The sequence below is a fragment of the Pocillopora damicornis genome, chromosome 8, assembly GCF_964200805.1.
Source record: "Pocillopora damicornis chromosome 8, jaPocDami1.2, whole genome shotgun sequence".
Classification (NCBI taxonomy): Eukaryota; Metazoa; Cnidaria; class Anthozoa; order Scleractinia; family Pocilloporidae; genus Pocillopora; species Pocillopora damicornis.
In genome coordinates, this window is record NC_142677.1 from 19,173,328 (window position 1) to 19,194,108 (window position 20,781).

The 20,781-nt window shown below is 38.4% G+C and overlaps 3 protein-coding genes and 1 long non-coding RNA gene across 4 annotated transcripts; 1 reads left to right on the top strand and 3 right to left on the bottom strand.

The window, feature by feature from the left end:
- Positions 1-12,006: 12,006 nt before the first annotated feature.
- LOC149041720 (uncharacterized) lies at positions 12,007-13,284 on the bottom strand. Its single transcript, XM_089180914.1, has one exon. It carries the CDS (start codon positions 13,282-13,284, stop codon positions 12,007-12,009), a length of 1,278 nt encoding a protein of 425 aa, XP_089037040.1.
- A 524-nt stretch (positions 13,285-13,808) lies between these two features.
- Positions 13,809-14,903, bottom strand: LOC149041721 (uncharacterized). The gene has a single exon (XM_089180916.1). The coding sequence runs from the start codon at positions 14,901-14,903 to the stop codon at positions 13,809-13,811; it is 1,095 nt and encodes a 364-aa protein (XP_089037042.1).
- Positions 14,904-15,016: 113 nt separating this feature from the next.
- On the bottom strand, positions 15,017-16,003 carry LOC149041722 (uncharacterized). Its single transcript, XR_016179336.1, has 3 exons — positions 15,760-16,003; positions 15,523-15,603; positions 15,017-15,165 (listed from the first exon to the last, which is right to left on the bottom strand). It is a non-coding gene; the product is annotated as an uncharacterized LOC149041722 (long non-coding RNA).
- A 2,387-nt stretch (positions 16,004-18,390) lies between these two features.
- On the top strand, positions 18,391-19,347 carry LOC149041723 (solute carrier family 67 member A2-like). The gene is made up of 3 exons (XM_089180956.1): positions 18,391-18,557; positions 18,643-18,730; positions 19,192-19,347. The coding sequence occupies exons 1-3, from the start codon at positions 18,450-18,452 to the stop codon at positions 19,317-19,319; spliced, it is 324 nt and encodes a 107-aa protein (XP_089037082.1). The 5' UTR covers positions 18,391-18,449; the 3' UTR covers positions 19,320-19,347.
- Positions 19,348-20,781: the final 1,434 nt, after the last annotated feature.

Genomic DNA, 20,781 nt, shown 5'->3' on the forward strand with positions numbered 1-20,781 from the left:
TTCCCGCTCGATTTTCGTTACATACGGTTGTTATTTGTATGGCATTTTGCTCTGATTTGAAAATGTTTTTGCATCCTCTTTTATGTTCAACTTGATGTTGGTGCGCTCTATTTTTAAAAAGTAAAAGTCAAAATTGGTATGTTCAATTGCTCAGCCAAGCTGCAATGAACAGTAAACAATAAAGTAGGTGAGATAACTAAGCTGTCTCTTAAACAGTGTAATTTAATATTATCAACTGAGTTGATAGCGTAAATTGTCCACCGTAAAGAGTTCTAAAGCTGATGACGTTACGAGCGTTAGCCCTTCGTCGGAGCGAAACGTCAGCTTTACGACTCTTTACGGCGGCCAATTTACGTTATCAACACTGTTGATAATACTATATTACCATGTTATGCTCTCCCACCACCCACCACAACTGGTTGTTCCAAGACTCCAGCTTCATTTTTAGGTATTTGATTCAAAATTTGAGATCTCCACCATAAAATAAAGACAATTTTGCATTTCTTTACATAAGTGAATTTAAATTTGAAGTATCAACTTCTGTTTTATTAAAAATAGTGAAAATTAGCGCTATGTGAAAGTATGAACACTATGCCTATGCCTGCCAACTAGTCCAAGCGCGGCCTTTCAAGTACTGATATTGCTGATAGCCCATCTGCTTCTCTGGGCTATGACATGGCTCTCGCATGAGGTGCTAAGTTATTGTAATAACCCCGATCCAGTTTCACTTTCAGGTTGGTTAAGCTGTTCCTCCCTCATAGCTGGCTTTGGTCACGATCCTTATCAGTTTTTCTTGTGCCTCTTCCGTTATGCAGTCTTCTGTCCCGTCAGAATTAGACTCTTCATTGTGAATATGAAAGCGATATTCGCAGTTATGAACACTACTTGAGCAGTAGTGAAAATAAGGCCTGAAAAAAATTAAATATATGTATACATATTTCCGATAGACAAATAAATCTTGATTTTAGTCTATCCTTGCGGTAAAGCGCTCAATGCGTTCGCAGAGCGTGGTATATCTGAAAGTTGGACAAATCAATAAGACACGATAAAACTTTTCTGTGACTCTGAGTTTCACGCTTACGCGATCATCAGACAGATTCGCGTAAGCGTGAAACTCAGAGTCACAGTTATAGGGTTAATTAGCCCAGCCTTCTCTCTCCATTTCCATTATCGTTTTCTTCCCTCTTTTTTCGATCATTATATTGTCATATGCATAGCATGGAAAATTTGTTGTCATCCTTTTATTTTGGCGCGCTTTAATTAGAAAAAGTACCAATCAAAATTTTCGGTTACTCAGCTAAGGTGCGACAAATGGTAAACTATAATAAGTGAAATAACAAAGTTGTCTTGTAAATACTGGATTGTTCCAAGATTCATTTATTTATTCGGTAATTCATTTATTGATTGCTTCATCTAATTTTTGGTAACCAATAGCTCTGGTTAAAAATCTTGCAAAGAGACTGAATGTCCGAAAAGTTTGAAGAAACAAAGAAATGTTTATCCATTACATCATCCACAGATTTTATTTTTACACATTGTAACCAATGTATGTTAATCATAAGGACACAATTTTTTTTGGATTTAAAAAGTTTATTTTTAACAGTAACAATCTATATTTCAATTTAATGATTTAATAAAGGCGACCGTTGAATTATTCTGTTATTCCTCTTTGCATCCCAGCTCAAGGGCCTGTAAGCAGATGTCTCTTCGGTACTTAAGCTCCAGTTTTGTCTAAACAAGAAATACAAACATGACAGAATAATTAGAATTAGCGGGCTCTCTCTGTGAAACAGGAGCAATAGGAAGGGTGCGTGTTTCAGGAAAAATCGCCCGCCTCAGTCGTACTGGCCTTCACTCGCCTGTAAGAAGAAAAAAGATGACGCCTCGTCTTGAAGGCTAAGTAGACCTAAGAAATTTACATGTAGCTCGTTGCATACAAGTACGAATGCAGCACAGTACTTAAAATGACACAGGAGCCGCTTAAAAGAAAATAAAACCAACTCAAAAAAGTTGTCAGCTACAGGGAGATTTCTGCACTAACCTCTTTCAAGCGTCTGCGAATGCTCTCTCTTCTGCATTTTCCCCTAAAAATAGTTAAGTTGAAACGCCGTTTACGAGAGGTAATTGAATAATAAGTCAGTTCATACCTAACTGAAATCGATGATAGTATGGTTTACATCGAAAACTGAACTCTTTCATGAGGAAGAAAAAAGAAGCAAATAGAACATTTAATGAGAGAGGATTTAAATTAACAAAATACTGAAGTGATCAAGGGGCGATCATAAAAACGATTATGGCAGGTTTTGGACGAAATTAAGCACACGGGATTTCTGTGATAACTAATTTAACTTGTGAATGTTTGTTCGAAACATTCCTTCGACCAACACTAAAGAAATGAGTAATACCAACATCGAGGTCGTTGCAGTTTTCATCTTGCTTGTACCAGCTTCACCCACCAACTGATAATTTTTGGCAAAACTTCTCGCATATGAAGATATATAGAGGTGCGTCAGTCAAAGTAAGATGTATTCGGCTGTTTAGGAGATATCTTTATTTGGCTCATAGGGGTGAAAATTAATAATTTTTTTCCTGCAGCAGTAGAACCGTTTCTTTTTACGTTCATGACACCACAACTTAATAAATATTGCTAAATAGTACTAGTATTCTAATATTATAAAAATACCTATGTGGCCAAAAAATGACTGCATTTCCTTTTTAAAAGAAATTGTTTTATTTAACAATTGGTTCATACGTCAGCGTGCGTTCATCGAGATATGAAGCACGCGGGAAGTTTCCAGTGGAGAGCACGAAAGATGCGTAAGAGTTGCTCGAGGCGTAACCGAGAGCAATTCTAGCTTCTTGAGTGCTTTGCTCTACCAACTGAGCTAACAAGCCAACTGGGAGCTGGTCACCATGTTGGTTTCAAGTAAACCCGTGAAGTGGCGAATAAACGAACGTGAATATATGAAAGTCATATATTTGAACTGCGGTTAAAGACGTGGATATGAAAACGATCTTCCGGTACAGGCCTGAATTTTTTTCAGGCCTTGTTTTCACTACTGCTCAAGTGGTGTTCATGACTGCAAAGATCGCTTTCATATTTCCTCGTAACTTATCTAAAACAATTTAGAAAAAAACTTCTGCGCGATAAGTTTGAACATTCTCATTACCTGTTTGCTAGATAATGTATGAGCAGTATTGGAAGAAGTTACATGTTAATCACTTCTAGGTGTTATAGGGTTAATTGGCCCCAGCCTTCTCTCTCCATTTCGATTATCGTTTTTCTTCCCTCTCTTTTTTCGATCATCATATTGTCATATGTATGGCATGAAAAGTTTTTGTTATCCTTTTTTCACATCGGAATTATTTTAGCGCGCTTTCGTTGGAAAAAGTACCAATCAAAACTGTTTGGTTACTCAGCTATGGTGCGGTAAATGGTAAACTATAATAAGTGAAATAACAAAGTTGTCCCGTAAACACTCGATTTTTTCAGGATTAATTTATTTATTCGGTATTTTATTAATTGATTGGGGTTCAACTACTTTTTGGTAGCCAATAGATGTGGTTTAAAACCTTGTAAAGAGACTGATTGTCCGCAAAGTTTGAAGAAACAAAGAAATGTCTATCCATCACATCATCCACAGATTTTATTTTCACACATTTTAACCAATATATGTTTATCATAAGGACACAATCTCTTTTGGATTTAAAAAGTTTACTTTACAACAACAATCTATATTTCAATTTAATGATTTCATAAAGCAGGCGACCGTTAAATTATGAGAAGCTTTGCTGTCTTGAGTTGACGTGGTTTCATTTTTTTTGTTCCACTTCGCATCCCAGCTCACGGGCCTGTAAGCAGATGTCACTTCGGTACTGGAGCTCCAGTTTTGTCTAAACAAGCAATAGAAATATAGCAGAATAAACAAAATTAGCGGGCTCTCTTCGTGAGACACGAGCGATTGGAGGAGCGCGTGTTTCAGAAAAATCGCCCGCCCCAATCGTACTGGCTACGCTTGCCTGTAAAACGAAAAAAGATGACGCCTCTTCTGAAGGCTACGGAGTCGTAGGACATCTAAAACATTTGCAATGTAGCTCGTTGTATACAAGTACGAATGCACCACAGTACCCAAAATGGAGAAAATCACGCTTGGAAAAAAAAATTGTTGTTAGCTACAGATTTCTGCACTTACCTCTTTCAAGAGTCTGCGGTCGTTCCTCATCGATATTCCTTTTGCATTTTCCCCCGCTTTCTTCAGCTTGTTTCCCAAAAAATGATTTGGTCAAAACGACGATTACGAGAAATAATTGAATATAAAAGTCAGTTTACTCTTAACTGAAATCGATGATAGTATGGTTTACATCGAAAACTGAACTCATTCAAGAGGAAGAAAAAAAAAGCAAACAGAACATTCAATGAGAGAGGATTAAAACTTAAAAAATAATGAAGTGATCAAGGGGCGATAATAAAACAATTACGGTAGGTTTTGGAAGAAATTTAAGCAGACGGGATCTCTATGATGACTAATTTACCCGTGAAGTAACAAGAGTAAACGGTAGCATTCCTTCGACCAACACTAAAGAAAGGAGAAGTGTAAACATCGAAATCGCTGCAGTTTTCATCTTGCTTGTACCAGCTTCACTCTCCAACTGATAATTTTTCGCAAACCTTCTCGCATATGGAGATATATAGAGGTGCGTCAGTCAAAGTAAGATGTATCCGGCTGTTTAGGAGATCTTTATTTAGCTCGTAGTGGAGAAAATTAATGAATTTTTCCGGCGGCAGTAGAACTGTTTCCTTTTACGTTCATGACACTACAACGTAATAAATATTACTAAATTGTACTAGTATTTTAATATTATTAAAATACCTACTTGGCCGGAAAATTATTGCATTTTCCTTTTAAAGAAATTGTTTTTAATAACTTGCATCAACAATGGTAGCACTTTGAGGCTCTTTGAATCTACCGACTAAATATTAATTAACAAGGCTATTTGATCTAATTTTAATTGTTTTCTGAGTTCAAATACGGTCACCGCGCTTAAATTTGAATTCATAATCATGGAACGAATTCTCTCTAACTTTTACATCTTGATTCTCAGTTATTCTCCTAAAAGTCATTGAGGCTCGCATCAGCATCTTTGAATTAACTTCCTACTCCTTCAGGTAATTCCTATGTAACGAGAGCCAAATTTTATAATAGGTTTATCTATGGAAATTCGTGGACACGGTAGCCCATGCAAGCGGACCCTAGTGTGAGAAATTTTGTTTGTATGGAACTTGTCCGTGTAACGTTAGGCTTTATAATATAATTCAAATAGTACGCGCGCTCTGATCGGCCATAAAACCATTTTACATGAGCGTATGTAAACACGGTTTTCGTTCCTCTTTCTTTCGTGTTCCCCCAACCTCCCGCGTGTTTACATCAGGCTATGTAAACATGGAAACCATTTTACATTTCTTCATTAAAGCGAGTTTTTTTTAAGTGACAACAAAAGATGTGTGTTTTTGGATGTAGATTTTTCTAATGATGTACCACCCCCCAGTGTGTGCATTGTAGTCCAAGCAGCTGGTTCGATTAGACCCCCAAAGGAATATGTTCTAAAAGGAAACGGTGAATTGTTTTCCTACTCACCAAAATCTTCCTCAGGAAAAACTTTCTGAAGAACTCCTATACATTTTCGTATGATGTGATTACGTAACCCTTTAAAATCACAATCCTGTCCTCGAAGGGTTTTTCTAACAATTGTTTTCTCAGTTTATCAGGCCATTTTCTGGACAACAAGAAACTTCGCCAGAGGCCAAACTAATATACCCCCTATTTTCTATTCAAATTATCATTTTACAGATTGTGAAACCCACAGGGCTTCTTCTTTGGTCAAATTCGGAATCCTGCCGACATCGGTTGACCCTTTTTTGGCATGAAATCGACAATAAACGTGCTTGATTTAACATTTGTAAACTTATTATTTATTCGGAAACGAATTCAAAACACTCCCCAAGGTTGTCACCAGCTGGTAGTTCTAACGCAAAAACTCTTGGAATGATTGAATCCATAATCATAGCGAGAATTGGGGTAAAGCTAGATGCTAATAAAAAGAACTCTGTGAATTAAGGAAATTGCCTTTCAAACGATAACTTGGTTTAGCACCCAGCTTTAATTTACAGACTTTGAAAAAAAAAAGATTAATTGACGGAACAAAGAAATATATTTCCATCATTTCATCCGCCGATTTTATCATGAGGACACAAACTCTTTTGGATTCAAACAGTTGATTTTTACAACAAACATTCTACAATTCAATTTAACTATTTATGAAAGCGAACGTAAATTCGTAGTTATGCTGCTCATGCTGTCTTCTTTTCTACGAATTCAGTTCTGTTGTTCCACTTCACATCCCCTCACGGGCCTGTAAGCAGATGTCTCTCCGGATCTGAACCTCCTTCTGTAACTAGACAAGCAATATAAAGAGTTGTTTTCCCGCTTTTCCTCGAGCACTTTTAAGATTAACGTTTGCTTAAAGAAGGAAATTTCGCGAGCTACAAGGCTGATAATTCCTGTTTGTTCAGTTTGTTATTCTTTGGCTAGTTTTGCATATCACAAGTTGATATCATGTTCTCGTCAACTATCGGGATTTTGTTTAATTTTTGGTGATAAATGATGGTTTTTGTGTGCTGGACACCATTATCTTATCAGAATTTTTTTATTCATGCAAAGGGGAGAATTTTCGACTGGTTGACTAGGCGTGTGACATGAAATTTTGTGATAATTTCGTGCGTGGACCAATGATTTTTTTTGTTCCGTGTGAACAAATTTATAGGATGCAGTTTCTTCTGGGAACATTTTCAGTTGGGTTTTCCTTTTTTTTTTATCCGGAAACAAATATGGCTACTGCAAGTGAACCCGCGTGAGTTTCATTCACTGAATCATGTAACGAATTCTTGTAAACGCTGATCTTGATTCTCAGATGTTCTTAAGCTTGTAATATACTACGTGAGGTTTAAACTTATCACTTGAAGCTTCTTACCTTCTCACATCCTGAGGGCTCAAATTGTTCGATAGGTTTATCTTGTATATGGAATTTCGCATAAGCACGTTTTGCAGCTCTGTTGGTTTAACCTATAAACACAACCGATCAAGTGGACCCAATTACGGGAAGTGATATTTACATAGAACTTGTCTGTGTAACCGTAAGAATTCCCCGCCCCCCATCCCCGTCCACCCACCCCCCCCCCCCCAATTCTCCGCCTCCCACCTGGTGGTGATGACGTGTTCTTTACTGTTTATGCATAAAAGTTAAATTTTGTTCCTTGAAGAGTTTGTAAAAACAGATTACTCTACTGATAGAGCATCACCAATATATGTGCAACACAGTCCAAGCAGCTGGTTCGATCAGTCCTCTAAGAAGAGTTTGTTTACCTTTTATTTCTCAGATTAAGATAACAACTCCGAAGGGCACCTGAATGTCTACAGTGTTTGACTGAACAGAAATAGATATCTTTTTATCACATCATCCCTGAAGCGAATTTTCACTCAGATGAGTGAAAAATGCACTCGACCGCCGACATCATTTTAACACATCGTACTGACAATGTAAATTCGCCACAAGAACACAGCCTTTATTGAATTCAAGCAGTATATTTTTACATTAAACTGTCTAAATTTCGACGGAATCATTTTAATATTAAAGGTAAATATTTTGTTTTATTAAGCTGTATTATCTTGCGCTATTGAGGTATTGAATTGGGGTACGCGCATGTTATTCTGTATGTTTCCTCGGAACAACACCGGAGAAAGAGCAGTATGAAAATCCCGGTCGCTGCGGTTTCCTTCTTGCTAACAACACCTCCACCTATAAACTTATGATTTTTCATAGTAATTTTCATAGGTACTTGGGGGCAGTTGATGCAAGATGTATCCGGCTGTTTAAGAGCTCTTTAACGAATTTTCGTTCAGCTCCTCTTAAGAACATTAATTAATCACCCGGCCCAGACAGAAGAAAAACCATTAGGTTGAGTTATAGATAAGAAAGGAAACTGTCCCAGTGGACCCAGTTACGAGATCGGATATTTGCATGGTTTTTTTTTTGTGTAACCTTTTATTAATGACTTATTTCAGTGAGAACAAAATGTAGGATGCCTTCTGAATATAAATGAGAATTGAATTCTTTCCATACAAAGATAGCTAATTTTAACAGTAAAGCACAAGCCGATGGCTATATGTGTATCGCAGTTCAAGCAGCTGGTTCGATACGCCTCTCAGCAAAATGCATTTCGCTTCATTCATTCGTAAAGGTTGCTTCCTTAGCTTATCTAGAGCTGACTAGTACTTTCGGCAATTGTTCAGTTTGAGTAAAGAGCAATTTAGAGGAAACCGGATCCTTCGACAACTACATCAGCCATCATAGAGCATGACGCGTATTGCTTTCCCAATCCTTGACCAAGCATTGAACCATGAATTTACGGAGGGGGTGGGGGAGCCGAGAGACTGACAGATAACTATACGATACCAAAACAGAGGCTTTTTGTACTTCGTATATATGAATATAATATATACACAGCTGTTTTTAAAAGCGTCTTAATTTGAAAATATAAATTAAATATATATATACCTTTTCTTTACTCATCAAAGAGGTGTTGACAGAATGAATTAAAGGGAAGTTTTCAAAAGGAGAGTACAATAGCTGCTGTCAAAATTTCCCAAAGTCTTTGTTTCCCCTTCGCTCGATATTTTTAATCGCTTCAAGCGTCCATTTGTTTGGATGTATTGTATAGAACAAGTTATCATATTAATAAGGGTGAAAAAATGGGAGTACGATTCAACTGTGGTCAAGTAGACAAGGGTTCCAGCTAAATAGGTATATATATACACATATATTTTTTTGTGAAATTCTTGTGATTTGCTTGAGATTACAGTTTCTAACGGCTTCTTACGCATAAAGTACTATGTATTTCGAGAATAAACAAAAAGCATACTCCGCCGTTATTGTTCCACGTTGCCTCAGCGAAGTCATGAAGTACTGCCTACTGGTCTAGCTTTGTTCTTGTTTTGTGACTTTGCCGGCTTGGACACCGTATAATATTCCTCAGTTCAAATACTTTTTTATGTAGCCACGAGGTTGCAGCTTTGAGTTTACAAGCGACAGATTTTCTTTCGACATGACTCAACTGACTCGAGAAATAATAGTTCAGGTGATAAACGACAAACGTTGTTCAAAAAATTCGATATTGAAGAATTTCAGGTCAATGACGTCGACGGCACGACGCAAAGGCCGGTATAAGGCAACGTTCATGAACAGGGACTCTCAGAGGATAACAAATTAAAAGGGATGTTGTTTCTTTGATGTGAAATAAACATGCATCTTTCATCACCTTCTTGACGAGAAACAAAATATATATCCATTCTTCTTGTCCAGTTAAAAATTATTGGATAAATAGATTAGGAGCTGTGTTGGTGCGACATCTTTTAACAGTCTTCGGCCATTGCATCAATATTCGTTGGAGCCATATCAGTGTACTACAGTCCAGTTGAAGTCATATGGGAGGGGGGGGGGGTTTGAAATTACCTTTAGACACTGTTTGGCTACATCTGTCCGTTACTAGCGAATATCGGCCCATCACCTACCTATATTGGTCTATCATGGCACAACAATATCAGATAACGATTCAACATTGCACTTGCTTCACGTTAGTCATGTTTACATCGTCTGGCTTTCGTGGACCTATCTTAGTGGGAAGTCATAGTCCAATGATGATAAAATCATCTTGAAAAAAATTTTAACCATCTTGAATAATCTTTAGTTATGAATTGTTCAGATTCCTACAAACTATCTTTAACCCTCAACCAGTAACTTCATCATCATAATGTGCATGTGGACCTTGAAATTTCTTCGGAAAAATATGAGATAATAACTCAAAGTTATTTTTACTTTTCAAACATAAAACACATCTGAAATTTCTTCCAGTTCTTGAGAGAATGGATGGTAAAATATTTAGGAAGAACCCCATTGTTTGTAACTCATCGAAAGTAAAAAAATGAATTAAACTTAGACCTGAAGCACATTATGTCCTTCTTTTTTTTTAACATGCGCTGCTTATTAATGGAGCTGTGTAATTCCATGTGGTCTCTTCATTGGAGGCCGGACTGAAAAGTAGCTCAAATTGATAGACCCTTGGGAATGAGTAGATTAATTATTAAATCATCTGATTTGTTCTAGTAATTTACATTCCAACTCCCTCCGAATATTGCAACTTACGCTGTGCCCGAAATGTCCTCGGATGTGATGCGATCTTTTTACCATTCTGATTCACGCTTTCTTCCCTAGTTTTTTTTAAGTTTTCATCCTTAAGTTTTTTATGCGTGGAATTTTGTGCCGACTTGAAATGTTTTGTCATGCTATTTTGACATTTGGCGCACTGTAATTGTAAAAAATACCGGTCAAAACAGATGCATTCAGTAAATTAGTTAAATTGCAAAGTTGTCTCGAAAAATCTCGATTGTTCTAGGATTCATGGACTCATTACTTGTGTAGATTTTTTTCGTTTTTCACTCGCCTATTTCTGACTAGCAGTATACGTAGCTCTTGTTTAAGTGAAGTATTCAGTAACCTAAATGTCTCACAAGTTTGTATTTCCCCTCACATCATCCCTGTAATGCTTCTATACTCAGATGATGGGAAAAAGCGCCGGTCCGCCGATATCATTTTAATACATAGCAAAAACCAATGTATATTGTCCATTTTGGAACGCAGCCTTTATTGAATTCAAGCGGTATGTTTTACAGTACATAGTCTATACATTTCGTCTGAATCATTTATTACTAAAAGCGAACATTTAATTGGAAAATTAAACGAGACTTACCTGTAAGTTGAAGTTTGATTGAAATTCTATCCGTCACCAAGCACTGAGGGATTACGTGAGATAGCATTGCGCCTGCGCGAACTCAGTTTTTAAAGCACTTGCCATGTGTGCAGGGGAAAGAAAACCCTAACCAGCAAAATGGGAGGGCCTTAAAAGGGAGGGCACGTAATCCCTCAGTGCTTGGTGACGGATAGAATTTCAATCAAACTTCAACTTACAGGTAAGTCTGGTTTAATTTTCCAATTCTATTCCGTCACCGCACTGAGGGCTCACGTGAGACTTCAAAGCCCACTGCACACATGAACAGAGTAATGACCAACCAAGCAAGTCATATGGGTCAAAAACAGTTTATTAACTTTACTCTTGTAACAAAACGTTAGAAAAGCTATCTGTGTTGATAACAGGCTTGCTATAAAACTTTGCAAAAGTGTCAGATGAGCTCCATCCTGCAACTGATAAGATGTGCTCTAATGGTACAGATTTCAACAAAGCCTTAAATGTTGCGGCAGCCCTAGTACTGTGGGGCTTGAAAAGGTTTACATCAATTCCTGACTTTTGCATTACAGCTTTGACCCATCTACTGATGGTGTCCCGGGAAACTGGTTTAAATGGCTTGTAATGACTAATAAACAATTGTTGTGCACCTCCACGTAGAGAAGAGGTACGATTAAGATATGCCTTCAAGGTAGTGACAACACAAATGTTAGGGTTGTCCGGGTAAGCTTCAAACTTAACAACAGTGGGTTTCGACCCTGGCTTAGACTGTTTAATAGGCCTGGAGATAATAAAAGTCACAGAAGTTTCTGAAACAACCGTGTCCTCCAAAGACAAGTAGTGAATTGTCTGCCCCTGTTGAGCTGATACTAATGACATTAAAGTGACTAATTTTAAAGTCAGATCCTTTAGTGAGCAGTCTGTAATAGAGATTGTCTTAAGATAGTTCAGAACCTTGCTCACATCCCATGTCTCAGTATATCTTGGGTTGGAGGGTCTTGCTTCGTAAACTCCTTTTAAGAACCTCTTAACACTCTCTTGTGCTCCAAAAGTCATCCCGTCCACAGGCTTTAAGACACTGGATAGAGCAGACCTTGCAGTGTTAATACCACTGTAACCGATGCCTGACTCAAATAGCTCCACTAAAAAATCTAGTGCCTGGGGGACAGTGGCAGAAACTGGATCAATCTGTTTTTTATGACAATATGTAGTCCATCTTTTGATGTAAGATGAATACTGCTTTGTAGTTCCTTTCCTCCAGGACTGTAAGATGATGGAGGTTGCCTTTTGAGAAATTCCTTGTGTCTCATAGGACTGCCGGACAATCTGCATGCAATCAGAACCATTTTCCTGAATAGGGGGTGGACTTCTTGTGGCATCCCCGGCATTTGTAAGGCAGTTCGTTGTTGTGGTAACACTCTTGGAGCAGCCACTAACATGCGAAGAAGTTTGGGATACCAACTCTGGGTTGGCCACATTGGAACTATCATCAATCCCTCTGCACAATCGGTTTGTATTTTATGTAGGCATCTTGCAATTAAACTGAAAGGAGGGAAAGCATAGAACAAGTGTTTATCCCATGTTACAGAAAATGCATCAATAAAGGCTGCCCCTGGGTCAGGTTTCCAGGATACATAGCATGGAACCTGATGATTTAGTCTGGATGCAAAGAGGTCTATGGAGGGCTCCCCCCAGATATCTGTGATCTGTTGGAAAATATCAGATCTTATCATCCATTCCTTGTTGTCTGAGAAAACGCGTGATTCCCGATCTGCCTCAACATTTTTGGTCCCTGGGATATGAGCAGCTGTTAACCATATTTGTTTTTCTATGCACCACTGCCAAATATCTTTAGCAATAGTGTGACATTCCCTAGAATGTACACCTCCCATAGCATTAACATAGTTCACAATTGTAGAGTTATCAGAGTAAATCTTAACGTGAATGCCTTGCTCATTTTTGCAAAATGCCTTAAGTCCAAAAATTGCAGCTAACAGCTCCAGACAATTAATGTGATATTTTGCTTCTTCCTCTGACCATCTACCCCCTATTTTCTCTGTCTCTTTGACAGCTCCCCATCCTTTAGTTGATGCATCGGTGTAAATTATTACATCAACCTTTGAATTAGGCAATAATATGGGGTAGTTATTTGTCTGTATGTTATCATACCACCACTTTATCTCTGAAAAGCTTTCTTGGGATAATCTCATTTGAGCATTATAATTGCCATAGTTTTGTCTTAAGGCTGTAGTTTTATCCCTCTCAAGTTGTCTATAATACAGTGGTCCATATAAGATTCCAGGAAAACTTGACACTAAAAGCCCTATAAAGCTAGCTAGTTCCTGGATTGGGAGCTCAACAAGCTCCATCATTTTCTTGCATCTTTCCCTTATGCGCTGGATTTTTTCCTGTGTTAAGGAGACAGTCATATTAACTGAATCCAAGACAAATCCCAGAAATGTAAGGACTTGAACTGGCTGTAAGACCGACTTATCAGGATGTAGGATAAAACCCAATGTTGAAAATAAGTCACAGGTATCATTAATATTGGCTTGGCAGTCCTCCACGCTCTCCCCGTGTAAATAGAGTCATCAATATAGCCTACATTTAGGTGACCCTTCTGGCGCAGCGTAGCATACACTGGCTTAAGGATTTTTGTGAAGAGTCGGGTGCACAAGCCAGACCATTTGGTAGACATGTAAACTGAAACAATCTACCTTTCCAGCAAAACCTCAGATATTTTTGATCATCTTTGTGAATTGGCACTGAGTAGTATGTGTCACGCAGGTCTACTGAGGCCATATAACAGTTTGGAGTCATAAGCCTTATTGCCGATTGTAAGGTATCCATCTTAAAATGTTGATACTCCACATGTTCATTCAAATTCTTCAAATTTAGAATTAATCTAAACCCTCCATCTTTCTTAGGGCGTATGAATATAGTAGAAATATATTCACCAGGGCAATGTGTGGTTTCTTGAGCGTCCGCGGCTATGTGCGTAAGAGTTGTGCCTGTGATAATCAGGCTTGTTCGTTGATCGACCACTGTGTGTGGAGACTTTCTTTCCCACTCGATTGACCTCGGTCAATTCTTTCACTTGTTTCGGGAGATCATTGCCAAACAATTGGTCAGTGATCGGAACCGACGAGGAGCAAAGATGTTTGTATTCCTCGTGTAAATCCGGTTTAATAAACTCCCTTCGTCTTTGATTGAGTTCACTGTTTCCATTAGGGAACAATGTAAGTGCATCTGTTGACTTTTGAAGAAGGTCGTTTCCCGCTGGGAGTGACGACAAGTGCTCAAGGAGTTTGTCGATCATATTTGTCAACGCGCACATTCCTTTGAAGAAGGATGTCTGCACCTTTTGCAGTCTAACATCTTGGGACCGGACTGTTGGAGTAAGGTGGTCCCATACTGGTTGATTAACTCGTACTTTTGTCAAGAATTCACAGTTCTCTGGTCTGTGATACTTGTTCAACTTTTCCTGAAGTTTCTCTTCAGGCAGCCCTTCTTTGAGCATGGCATTCACTACATTCGCCAGCTCTGTGTTTACACTTGGGCCTGTCTCCTCTTTCTTCAGCTCTTGTTTCAAGCTGTTAAGTACCTCAAATTTTCCTTCATTAGAAGGCATATTTTGAGCCCCGGTTGAGTCAGCCAGCTTTGTCACAGCTTCTTCTAAGCTCGTAGTTTTGTCATGTCGCTTCTTCTTCGTGGGGGGCTCTTCGCTGACCTCGTGGTCATTCTCGGCAGATTTTGCCTCCTGTTCTTCCTCCGTGTCAACATATTGTATTTCAAAGTCTGACTGAAACTGTTTGAACGACTCAGCAATAGTCTTGGATAAATCTTGAGACATCTGGGTGAAACCCTGTCTCAGCGTAGCGGCCAGCTCTTGTAAACCATGTGAGTCAGTTTTGGCGCCATCGGTGCCATCACCTCTTTCGATGATTCTAACATTTGCTTCAATGTGTTCGCTTCTAGGGCCACTACTTTTCCTTTTTAAGTTGTCTTTCTCGCCCTTAAGCTCAGATTTATCCGAGGTCTCGGGCATTTTTTGCGAATTATCGCTTAAAACTAAAATTCTCAGCGTGTTGAAAAAACAAACGTCCGTTCGCTCCAAAGGCGGCAACACACTGAGTTCGCGCAGGCGCAATGCTATCTCACGTGAGCCCTCAGTGCGGTGACGGAATAGAATTATAGTAAGCTGTCTTATCTTGAGTTTCATGGATTGGTGGTTTCGCCTAATCCATCTGACATCCTAGCTCACGGGCCTGTAAGCAGAAGTCTCTCCGGAATTTCAGCTCCATCTGTATCTGAAAAAGCAAAGCATACAGAACAAAGATTTGTTTCGACCGGAAAAGGCTGACGTGACAAAAAAAATCAAACAAAAAGTTTACCTGTGCCCTTTTACTCATACCCAATAGTTTAGCTGGACTTAGCATAGTACATTTTTGCGGTGGTGGTCTTTAATCCATCAAAATTAAAGCCTGGACGAATAGAACGACAAAAGATTGTGCTGCTAAAGCGAAAACAAGATTGACTTATTGCTGGAAATTAGAAAAGTTTTGGCGTTGATTCGAAACACAAGCATATGCTGCTCGTTGCGTGCAACGCCTGTTCGTTTAGTACCAAGAAGAGAGACTGAATCAGAGACGGTTTTGTTTACTTACCTCTTTCAACCGTCTGCGGTTGTTCAGCGTCAAGATTTCTGAATTTTCACGTTCTTGGTGCTTTCTCTTCAGCCTCTTTGCCTGTAAATAGTTTCATTAAAAAGGCTTTTAACAGAAGTAACTGGTTTACACCACCGAACTTTAACTCAAAGTAACAAGTAAGTGAGTAGTCAGTTCCCGATTAATGGATAATTTTGGCACGTTTTGGAAGAAGTCAAAGAAACATTTGGAACATACTTTTCTTTGAATTTCCCCTGCTTTTTGCACCGTGTTGGGTACCATCCCTTCGACTAACATCGAAGAAAGAAGCAGTATCAAAATCCAGGTTGCTGCGGTTCCCATCTCTTCAAACACTACCTCCACCTATGAACTGATACTTTTCCACAGCAATTCTCGTATATATAACGGCTACAATTGGGATCAGAAACATTATACTGGAAAATTCGAGCATTATAATTTTGAGCCTCTTCTCTGAAAACATATCATTACGCCCAAAGTTATGCTCGTGATTTTACATAATTTACCACGTAATAACTCAATCTAAGGGCGTTTAAGAGCCTTCCAACCCCCCTTTCCTTTTTGCCTCCCGTGATGGTGAAACTTAGGTGACAGGTGAAACTTACCGGTAATAAGAGGTTTCCTTCAATTCCACAGGTAGCCCAAGCTCACGTCTCGAGAAAAAACCAACGATTAATTCATGAAAGCGTCACGTTTTGTGTGACTCGGTGTAAAGTTTATAAGGAATAGTATGAGAAGCGAAGTAGGTCGATTTATAACGATAAATATTTCGAAATACGAACAATTTACACGTAAAATCAATAAAACTTACTCACACCCTGAGTGTTCGTTGTAGTTTCTGGCGATTTCTGCCGTTTTAAGCTTGTTTTACCATCGCTTTTGTTATTGTTAAAAGACGAAGTAACAGGAATAACAGCGATGGTAAAGCAAGCTTAAAACGGCAGAAGTTTATCGTTGTAAATGGACTATATTTCGTTCCCCATACTAGTCCTCATAAGGTGTTGAAATTTTCAACAGTTCCTCTCGTAACTTAACACCGAGTCACACAACGCGTGACGTTGGCTTTTTCTAGAGACGTAAGCTTGGGCTACCTGTGCCACCTCAAGCAAAACATTTCATTCGACCAAATTCTCAGACTGCGCATATTTACGAATGAAAGGTGTCAGTCTTTTAAAGAAATTGTGGTGCTGCGTCGGTGTTGAATGAAATGATAGCGTGGGGTTTAAGAGTGCCGAGAGAAAATTGTGCGTTAATATCTAAAGAATAATCTGGCCAATTTTCACGAAAATCCAACAAATCTACACACCTCATTAATTCATTTAAGTAGAAGTAGCTTGCGTATAACCATGGTTGGGAACTTGCGACTCATGCAATGCTGCTCTTATCTCAAAAGCCACCCTTACGGAAAATCTCTGAGAGATCTACATTGATGGTAAACATCCAACTTCGAAAAATAATAAACGCATGCATAGTCTACTAAAACATATTAACAAAAATATATTAACGTCCTTGAATAAGTTCAGAACTAAAATATGCCCAATTTCTTTCGAACATCAATGCAATTGTTACTTATGTAGATATAAGTTAATGTACTGTATAAAATCTACGATTTTATTTTTATTCATATTTTCTGTTTTTTTTTGTTTTTGTTCTTTCTCGGAGAAATTAGCTATACAGCTACTCTTGTAAATCCGAGGTGAAATAAAGGTGATGTGATGTGATGTGATGGTATCCAGGCAAAATTCATGAAATTTAGCCTTCCAACACACATCTGCATTGTAACGCAATGATCTTTATTACCAAGATTTTCTTCCGCATCTGATTAGTTTTTAGCCTCGGAGCGAAAATACCTCAGAAAGCATTTGATGTGACCGCTAGTTTTTTCGACTGATTGAAATTAACGTTATGCGGCAGTGAATTCCACAAGTTTTCTTTTGTCAGAGAAGCACGGGACTGTTTTAGTCCGCTTAATTCTGAACGATCCATGCCATTCACCAAGTTTTACGTAAGATAATTGAATTTTATCACGGTACTTGGTTTACACCGGATCATAAACGGTCGAAGCGATTCACAATCAGTTAGGTTTGTGCCTGAACTCGATAAATTTCGATAAATGTTCACTTGGAAGGTGACTTTTTTGAAAGCAAAGATGCTTACTATAAACTGTAACATAGCCTCTCTATGGTTTTATACGCGGATACTACTCCAACATGGTTTCGTGTTCAGGACGAATAATTAGCCTAGTGCTGAGGGCGGTGACTTAATTTACATCTCGATGTTAGCATAACGTTCCTTTTCAATGCCATTTTGTTACCCGTGAAAGCGGAAACTAAGACTGACGTGATTTTACTTCAGGTGCGCACAGTTCTCCAGAAGACGAACGAACGACTCAGTTTTGAAGTAACCCCCTTCCCCAAAGACATAATAAGTCTTGGATACCAAACAGCTAAAAAATATGGTGATTTATGTCCCTTTTTTCAAATCGTGCCAAAAATCATGCTAGCACCATCTATAACTGGTAAAAGGATACGAAAGTATCGAAAAGTCAGTTCTTTGTCGTAAAAGAATACGAAAGTATCGAAAAGTCAGTTCTTTGTTGTGAAATTTGCGTGACGAGTCGAAAATGAGATGGCGTTGAGGGACATGAATTTAGCTACCTACACGTATTTACACTTCAGGGACTTGAATCCTTAAATCAACCCCGACTGGTGATGTTTTCCGCGAGTTCACTCGAAAAGAGATCTTGCGTTATCGTCATCACGTTACGTTATTGGTGGTCAAATCTTTGCGTGACGAGTTAGTAGTCTGATCACGTGGAAGGACAAAGCAATCAAAACGCGCCCAGTCCTCAGACGACTAATTTAAGGTTTATTTTGTTTCTGTGGGAAAGATAATCAAACAAATTCAACATGCATGGTGTTCTCGGTTCGAAGTGGCCAAAGATGACTATATCTTCATTTATGAAGATGAAGGCGGGAACCGCGCTGATCTACTGTTTGTACTGCGTAGGATTTTTGGTATGCTTCCTCAGACTTGTTGAAATGAGTATACATCAAACATTGCTCAAGAGACCAGAGATTGTTTCCGTCTTTTGTCTAACAGGATTTATTTGCTGTAAGCTGCTTCCTACCTCTATTGACTCACAGAGCCAGAGAGCTTGGGGCATCACCGTCACTTGTCGGAGTTATCGGTAAGTGAATCTGCTAACAAGAACACTGCGAAACATAAATAAATTTGCTCGACCTGGAAACTCGCCAGTTCATTGACTAATTACACCTGTTTATTCGATGTTTTACTTTATCCCACATTACAAAAACCTCAAGTGCTTCCTCTCGATGGGAAGTTAACCTTGTTCATTTTTTTGGTATATTCATATATGCTTTTGTTTTTGTTTCTCATAAAATGAGTATTTCACATCATCGTTGTTCTTGTCTGACAAGTTGTCCAGAAAAATATCTCGTGCAAACAAAAGAACAAGTTGAACATAGACAAAAGATTCCTATTCTTTCTATGATTTTTTGGTTACGGTTACTGTCTTGAAAGTACAAACTGAAGACTTAGAAGTGTGGAAAAAATGTATTTTAAAAAGCTGGTAAGGCTTCAGATTTTTTATATTCACAAGTTTTTTATTTATTTTATATTATGTCACAGGGTCCATATATGGTGGCCTTCAATTCTTTTCCAGTCCTGTCATGGTAAGAGGTCTGGCTATATGCATGCCAGTCACACCACACTGTTTGAGATTTCTTCACATGATAGTTAATTTTGGAGAGGTCTAAATGACCAGTACGTGTAGAAATCTAGAGAATCTAATTGTTTATATAATATGTCTACTAGCCATCAAAAATAAGCAACAAGAAAGGCTCATGTTTTCATTTTATTTTGTTTTATACAATGTCACACTGGTGGGCTACTCACTTCAATCACCAATTATTACAGAATCCATAGCACGCAGCATGCAGCCAATCAGATCGCAGGATTTTTGATATCATCCCTGTGGGGGGTGGAGGGTGTAATATGGTTAATTTTTGCTGAGTATGTGCCTCTGGCCTCTCAGAACCCCTACCCTGTCGGTTTTAGTTTATTCTGTGGCCAATTATAGACCTTATCATGGTCACTTTTGACAAATGTAATCTCCATGATTCTAACTTAGTTTCATTGTAGTCTAATGCTGAGAATGTCAACCAACTGAGCTAACAAGCCAACTGGGTGCTGGTCATCATGTTGGTTCCAAATAAACCCGTGAATTGGCGAATAAACGACTGTGAGTATATGAAAGTTATATATTTGAACTGCGTATAAGACGTGAATATGAAAACGATCTTCCCATACAGGACTGAATTTTTTCAGGCCTTATTTTCGCCACTGCTCAAGTGGTGTTTATTACTGCAGAGATCGCTGTCATATTCACGTCTTTATCTGCAGTTCAAATATAAGACTTTCATATATTTACAGTCGTTTATTTAAATATAGTAGAGAATACTAATGAATTTTTTTGGCAGCAGTAAAATCGTTTCCTTTTACGTTCCTATCACTACAACGTAGTAAATACCAATGTGGCTAAAACGTTTCTGCTTTTTTTTTCTTTTAAAGAAATTCTATCTACTAGCTTCCATCGTGAATGATGTCACTTTGAGACGTTTTGGACCTTTCGACGGAATGATAATTGACAACGCCATGTGATCTGTTTTCAGTTGTTTCTGGTTACCAATAGTGTCACTGCTTTTAAACCCAGGTTTTGTCCACAATTATGTAACGAATTATATTGAACTCTTTTATCCTGATTTTCAGTTACACTTCTAAAAGTCTTTGAGGTTCGCATTAACATCTTTGAATTAGCTCCTTACTCCTTCAGGTAATTCCCATATCTTGAGGGCTAAAAGTTACAACCGGTTTATCTGTGGAAATTCATGGAGTTTGCAGCTGGTGCGATCAGGTCCTCAAGGAATATGTTTTCAAAAGTAAACGGGGAATTTCTTTCCCCCTCTCGTATAAAAATTTCTGAGGAAATACTTCCTTAGAGCTCCTCTAAATTTTTTTTTTGTGTTTGCTGAGGTAGAGGAAAAGATTTTCTAACCAACGTTTTCTTGCTAATCAGCTAATTTTCTGGACAACGGGAGACTTGTGTGAGAGAGTCTTGACTTAAATTGCCATCCACTGCCCTGCTAAGTGAAATTTGCTTCGGGAAAGTTTTTTCATACCGAACTGGAAGGTGTAACTGTTGCAGTTTTAAGTATAATG

What these genes read in the sequence shown, in the direction of transcription:
- LOC149041720 (XM_089180914.1), bottom strand. Translation starts at nt 13,284, where the DNA reads ATGACTGTCTCCTTAACACAGGAAAAAATCCAGCGCATAAGGGAAAGA.
- LOC149041723 (XM_089180956.1), top strand. Translation starts at nt 18,450, where the DNA reads ATGCATGGTGTTCTCGGTTCGAAGTGGCCAAAGATGACTATATCTTCA. An exon ending in TGTACTGCGTAGGATTTTTG is followed by an intron (nt 18,558 to 18,642) that starts GTATGCTTCCTC and finishes TTTGTCTAACAG; the next exon opens with GATTTATTTGCTGTAAGCTG. An exon ending in GTCACTTGTCGGAGTTATCG is followed by an intron (nt 18,731 to 19,191) that starts GTAAGTGAATCT and finishes ATTATGTCACAG; the next exon opens with GGTCCATATATGGTGGCCTT.
- LOC149041721 (XM_089180916.1), bottom strand. Translation starts at nt 14,903, where the DNA reads ATGCCCGAGACCTCGGATAAATCTGAGCTTAAGGGCGAGAAAGACAAC.